Source organism: Agrilus planipennis, unplaced genomic scaffold, assembly GCF_000699045.2.
Source record: "Agrilus planipennis isolate EAB-ADULT unplaced genomic scaffold, Apla_2.0 scaffold252, whole genome shotgun sequence".
Taxonomy (NCBI): domain Eukaryota; kingdom Metazoa; phylum Arthropoda; class Insecta; order Coleoptera; family Buprestidae; genus Agrilus; species Agrilus planipennis.
Window position 1 is genome coordinate 228675 of NW_020442420.1, and position 6809 is coordinate 235483.

General features: G+C 34.9%; 1 protein-coding gene across 3 annotated transcripts in view; it reads left to right on the forward strand.

The window, feature by feature from the left end:
- LOC108739746 (rho GTPase-activating protein 6) overlaps positions 1–5537 on the forward strand; it is a 196062-nt gene extending 190525 nt beyond the window's left edge. For all 3 annotated transcript variants that reach the window (XM_025980197.1, XM_025980196.1, XM_025980195.1), the window contains one exon: positions 4647–5537. In XM_025980197.1, coding sequence (XP_025835982.1) covers positions 4647–5284 — 638 coding nt within the window. In that variant the 3' untranslated portion in view covers positions 5285–5537. The remainder of the gene's footprint in view (positions 1–4646) is intronic.
- The last annotated feature ends 1272 nt before the right edge of the window (positions 5538–6809 follow it).

Sequence of the window (6809 nt, forward strand, 5' to 3'; positions counted from 1 at the left end):
TTAACAATGAGAGACAAAATATCTTCTCTAACGATAAAAAACTGCCTTCTGGATTAAATGTGCTGAACAAAAAAGTTACGAATTTTTATCCTTTTACAATAAGAATTCATCCTCTCTAAAACAAAAATTCGTTTCGAATTATTCAAATTTGAATAATCTTTGGATTGAACTTATGATTAAAGATGAATACTCTGCAGTCATTGAGAAGGTTGCCACAGTTCCTATTTCGATTTGCATCGACTTACAGATTACAGACGAGGTTTTCTGTTTACGTCTACAATAAAAACAAATTTAGAATTTGACTGGATGCCATTCCGGATATTCGAATTGAATTGATGGACATTATACCTAATTTTATTGCTATTATTAGTAAAAATGTGTATTTTAAATACATACGTACAATAAAGTTTTTGAGTCCAGCATGTACACAATAAGGTGTCAGGGGTCTTATTGTTAGACATAAAACTCTTATCAGTTTACTTTATTGTCGAGATGGGATTCCGTCAAAAACGGGTAAGTCAGAAAGGGTTCTGTAGAAAAGAAAAATTGCGAACCGCTGGTATGGAATATAGAAATCTATAGCAATGAGGAACCAGTTTTTAAACATCAATTTGTGTTTATACGTAATCCAGTTAATTAATTTTATGTTTTTATGAAAGGAGGAACAAAAACTCAAAAATTCTGAAGTTTCAATAGTATCTGGGCATTATCCCTATAGTTGATCCGTTAACACTTTAGTAATATTTACAGATGCATTCTTTCTCTTTGTGAACTTCTAACAGACCGACGCCAAATATTCTCATTCATATTTATTTTGAACGCCTTGCTATTGAATTATGTATTGGACTATCAGCACGTCTTGCCATAAATCGCGGATTGGCAACATTTCAGTAAAGTAGGTTCTTAACATCGATGTTTCAACTTCCAATTTAACCCAGTGTGTTATCTACAATGGGATGCGCGTTGATGTTGACAAATGTGCATAATATTCCAGAAGTGTCATTTGTTACTGGTTTTTGGAGATTGATAAGTTCATGTAATTTCAGCTGAACTTCTACATAATGTCATAGGTCCTGTACCCAACGTCTATTGATGAAATTATTATTAGAATAATTTGGACTGTGCTTCAATTCCACATTGCTTTTATTTCTTCAGCTAATTTTATCTGTATATTTTTATATATGATATTCAGTGTTTGATTTAGAAATATCTACCGACCATTAGTTCCTAGATAGATTTAATTTCTTGATAACGTAAAGTCTATTATTATTATTATTAAATATTATTGATACCTATGAATGTCAAAAATACTTAAATGTATATAGCCTGTTCAAAATTTGTTGATCTAATATTCTTAGAGTCGAGACAAGCCAATTTTCGAGACACAAGGGTCTGTCCAGGCTTTTGCATACATACAGTGGCCTACATTTAAATCTTCGTACTGATTGAATGTTCGCTGGGCACTAGATAAAACATAGATACATTCGTTTTTAATTAACACAAACCGAAATGTAATTATTGTAAACGGTATGTAATAATAGTTATTATAGATTAATAATACTAAATAAAAATAAGAACAGTGTTGTTCTTAACGATTATTAAAAAGCACGACATTGGTTCTGGATACAAGAATCGAAAAAATTGACGGAGTATTTTCTAATACACCTGTGGGTCATATTTATTCACCTGCTCAACTATTTAAAAAGGCATGTTTCGTTGAGTACCCAAAGCACTTTCAAGTACTACGAAGATTTAAATGTACGCCACTGCTTATATGCGAAAACCGGGGCAAACCCCTTGTGTTCCAAAAATTACCGTGTCTCGTTTCTTGAGAATTTTAAACGACAGGCTCTAACACTCCTAATTCCTAATAGTATTAAATGAGAATAACAGTTACAACAAAAAGCATTTATGAGATTAGTAGGGCGTTACACTGGGTATATTACTATCAGAAATATACGATTATACCTTAATGGCAAAAATTACAAGATAAATTATTCCTCTATCATTTCTGCCTCTTAATGTATAGTTATTGCGATGCCTTTGTTTCACATCCTTACAATTGGGTTCTTGACAGTTCCTTTTCACTAAAATCTTCACAATAATCCGAATAATCGTAAGGATCGTTTTATTTTAGACAGAATTCAGCTAATCTTTCGTAAAGACAGATCTTACTAAAGTCTGCAATTATTTTCTGTTTAATTAATTCATCAGTAGTATTAAAGATAAAATGGAGTCAGCTTTTACATGATTAAAATTAGAAGTAAAACAAACATAGAACTCTCACTGAATTTCCATACACCTAAAATTACAATAAATAAAACTCCGCGACTAGGAGATTACATTGACATACATAGTCCCAATAACAAGTTTGACTAACGAAAACCACTGTTTCAGTCATGTACTACATAACCCTCAGTAAATACTGATTAAGTGTCGTAAATATTAAATGCTCCGAGCATTTGTTCAGAAGCTACCGTTCTGCTAATTCTGCCATTGCAAAAAGTATTTACTTTTTGAACAAAAACTATAAATATATAGTGAATGGAGATGTTCTTCAGTGAACAGTAACTTAAAAATATTATAATAGTTTAAAGTACGTCACCATTCTATCAGCGAACCATCGAATTCTCCCGAGTCTTAATTTTTCTCGAAAACTCCTATTGTTAAGCAGGCAAATATGCGTCACTGCGGATATTATTTATTACCTTTCGCATATTTAGTACAAAGGTTGCCGACCATCAGCAGGTCCTTGCCTGAGTGCATACTCAAAAGCAGTCGGAAATCTGCCCTTTAGCTCCTTTTTTAATACCACAGCTATTCCACAACCCATACTCAAGTATGTGGGCACACAATGAGCCAAGACAGCAAATAAGTCTTGGGAACTTTCATATGATACTCTAAATCTGACTTTGGAATCCTTCTTCTTCTGATCGAGCTTGAATAATTCGAATTCGAGCACCTTTGTGGTTGTCGCCAGCATATGGAGTCAATGGGTTGAAATAGACAATTTTTTATTTCCCATACGGTGCACGTCTAACCCGGTAGAAGACATCATTTATTCGCTGTATGAACCGTCTTAATGATGTTGCAGTTTCGGTGATAGACCCCTCTGGTGTCTTGGATTGTGTAACCACACCAGGTTACCTTCTTGGAATCCTTGATTGGACGCCTCATGTCATAGATGTTGCTAGATATTTGTCTGTTAAAACGTGAATCCTAAGGAATATCGTGAAATCGTTTTCGGAGTTTGTTCACATGATTTTCTTTGGCAACACCACATCTTCGCCAAGTTTGCAACAAAAAAACAACATTAGGTGGTGGTCGCAGCTTTCGACCAAAACCGTTTCTGGCATCTGACCAAGTGCTTCAGCAGCTGAATGAAACGCTAAAAGCTATCACAAACGATCTATTTTCATTTTCAGATCTTGCTCCATTTTTTCGATTCCTATTAGACAAATGTTCTTTCCCTTCTAATGTGTTTCCTAGACTGCCCTGAAGTAGTAGCTGATCCTTTTCTTTTTCAAATTTATTTAACTTATTAAACCAAGGCTGTTTTTCTTGTAGTGCGTTCTCCAAAGCATTCGGTAGTTGTATTTTCTTGTTCTTCAGAAATNTCTTAATGAACCATGTAAAGATATGGCATGTTAACATAAATCACGACTTACAGGGTTTGTCCGGAAAGTAATAGGACTGAGTCGATTTAAAAAAATTTATTATGTTTCTGGCGTCTGACCAAGTGCTTCAGCAGCTGAATGAGAATATCTGTTACTATATGGCTAGTTTTTGTTTTTGAAACGCTGAAAGCTGGCAAAAACGATTTATTTCCATTTTCAGATCTTGCTCTATTTTTTCGAATTCGTAATTCCTATTAGACAAATGTTCTTTCCCTTCTAATGTGTTTCCTAGACTGCCCTGAAGTAGTAGCTGATCCTTTTCTTTTTCAAATTTATTTAACTTATTAAACCAAGGCTGTTTTTCTTGTAGTGCGTTCTCCAAAGCATTCGGTAGTTGTATTTTCTTGTTCTTCAGAAATTCCGTTTTTGCCAGAAGTTGATCTTGGTCTGGTTAGTATACCTATTCAAATTTATTTATCTTTTTGGCCAAACGCTGTCTCTCTATTTGCTCGCTCATGATGCCTTCCGTTTCCGCTCGAATCAGATCCATCTTGCATTTCAAGTCGGCCAGTTCTCTTTTAAAACGTTGATTCCTCGATTCGTGAATTTTCGCTTGTCTTTTATTAATTGCTTTATCCGCAGATATTCGACAACATACCATTCCCTCAGGTGTTTCACTGTTCCGTGCCACACGCACCCTATCTTGGATTTGAGACGTGTGCTTGACTGCATCATAATGCAGCATACGAGCTAATGTGTCAACAAGAGTTCTCACTGGACCAGTTGTGCGATATCTTCCTCGAATTATTGCAAACTTTCCCCTATCTCTTGATGCTCGTTCCTTAGTTGCACATGATAGACATATGATAAATGTCCCCGGTCGTATAGCAATTCTAAACTTTTTACTAGTTGTCGGAATTTTTTATTTTTATATTGCGGAATCGTATCTGGAATATATGACGTCTATACCCTTCATTTATGATATTCCTAGTAGAGAACTTTTCTCATTCTCGCCTTTCTTTGTTTCAGGATTTCACAGTTCACCTCCTTCCTGGGCCTCATCACCCCCTACATCTCCAGACTACTCGTCAATAGCAGTAAATTACATACCCGAAGAGGTTCAATCAAAAATCACCCTAAAATCGACACCAACTCCAAAGTCGACTCCTAAAGCACAGAAAATTTCAATTGCAACGATACCAGAACCGCGATACGTTAAAATCATTAAAGAACCAATACCACTTCAACCGACCACAGCAGACATCCAGAAAAGTTTTAGTGCAGCGTCAATAACTCGAAATCTAAGTGGTATATCAGGACCACAGGAGAGAGAACAAAAATTCACTACAAGCATTTCTAGCATCGGCAACGCAGTCTTGAAATCAAGAACTGCCGATTTCGAAAGAATAGCAAAAGTAGAAGCTAAAACATCCAAACCTGTTAGTACCACTACTACCACCACTACTGCCAATTCAGACAAGAAAAAATATACCAAAAGACGGTATACGGACTCCAGACATCCTACCAAACATATACCGGATGCGGAAACATTGGAAAGCGCCACTACGAAAAGTGTCTCGAAAGCAAGTGATTCAGTAAAAAGTTCAACCCAAGCGACACCTGTGTACAAAAGACGCGAACTTATTTCAAGTGTGCAAACGAAATGAAAGACAAAATTGAGACTGTATAAGAAATTGTTAGATTAATTTCTAGATGACATACGAATATTGTGTTTCAATTTTGAAGTGCTGAAAAAGCAAATTGTAAATATCAGACCGGTTAAGTGTTAATTTATTGATATTGAATTTGTTTAATACCAAAGTGTACTTACTAATTATGTTTAGAGCTCTTTTTTCGAATGTTAGCTTGTAAGGTAATTTATTTTGAATGTACAGCAACAATAAAAATGTTACCAAAGTTTTTTGTCATCTTCTCATTAATTTATTAAAGCATACCTATTATCTATAGGGTTGTTCGGAAAGTCATTTCGTTTTTTTCTGTGGAAATGATGATGACAGTAAACTTCCGAATTAATCGTTATGTTATCCGGTAAAAGTTAAAAAAAAAAATATTCCTTTAAAATCCTACCAAACAGACAGCATCACCTTTTTTTGGTGAATATCGGCTTTGGAAATGGTTTGAGCCGGTTCATCTTTTTTGCTCCATGACCTCTTGCGTTTGACGTTGTTGTATACAACCCATTTTTCGTCCCCAGNTGCCACCGAAACACACCACTTCTTGCTAAAGCAACATCTGGGTAAGCCTGCTTGATCATATCAAACGTCTCTGTCGCAGATTTACCGAGTTTCACACAGAATTTAATCGCGTACCTCTGCTCTAACGAACGCTGCATTTTCGGTTTGCACCACTCAATTTTTTCGTCTGTAAGTCATATTGAACTAAATTGACGAGAAATGGATAATGAAAATAGTTTATATAACCAATATATTCGATAAACTCAAAATAATCAGCAGGTTCTTGCAGTGAGAGACAAAATATCTTCTCTACGGATAAAAGACCAATTTGGCTTCTGGATTTGAATGTGCTGAACAATAAAGTTACAAATGTTAATCCTCTTCCAAATGAGAATTTGATCGATATTTAGAATTCATCCTCTCTAAAACAAAAATTCGAATCGAATGATACAAATTTGAATGACCTTTGGATTGAGCTTACGATTAAAGATGAATACTCCGCAGTCACTGAGAAGGTTACCACTTTCCTGCTTCGATTTACAGACGAGCTTTTCAGTTTATGTCTACAGTAAAAACAAATTCAGAATTTGACTGGATGTCGTTCTGGATATTCAAATTCAATTGACGGACATTACACCCAATTTTAATGCTATTATTAGTAAAAATGTGTATTTTAAATACATACGTACAATAAAGTTTTTGAGTCCAGCATGTACACAATAAGGTGTCAGGGGTCTTATTGTTAGACATAAAACTCTTATCAGTTTACTTTATTGTCGAGATGGGATTCCGTCAAAAACGGGTAAGTCAGAAAGGGTTCTGTAGAAAAGAAAAATTGCGAACCGCTGGTATGGAATATAGAAATCTATAGCAATGAGGAACCAGTTTTTAAACATCAATTTGTGTTTATACGTAATCCAGTTAATTAATTTTATGTTTTTATGAAAGGAGGAACAAAAACTCAAAAATTCTGAAGCTTCAATAGTATCTGGGCATT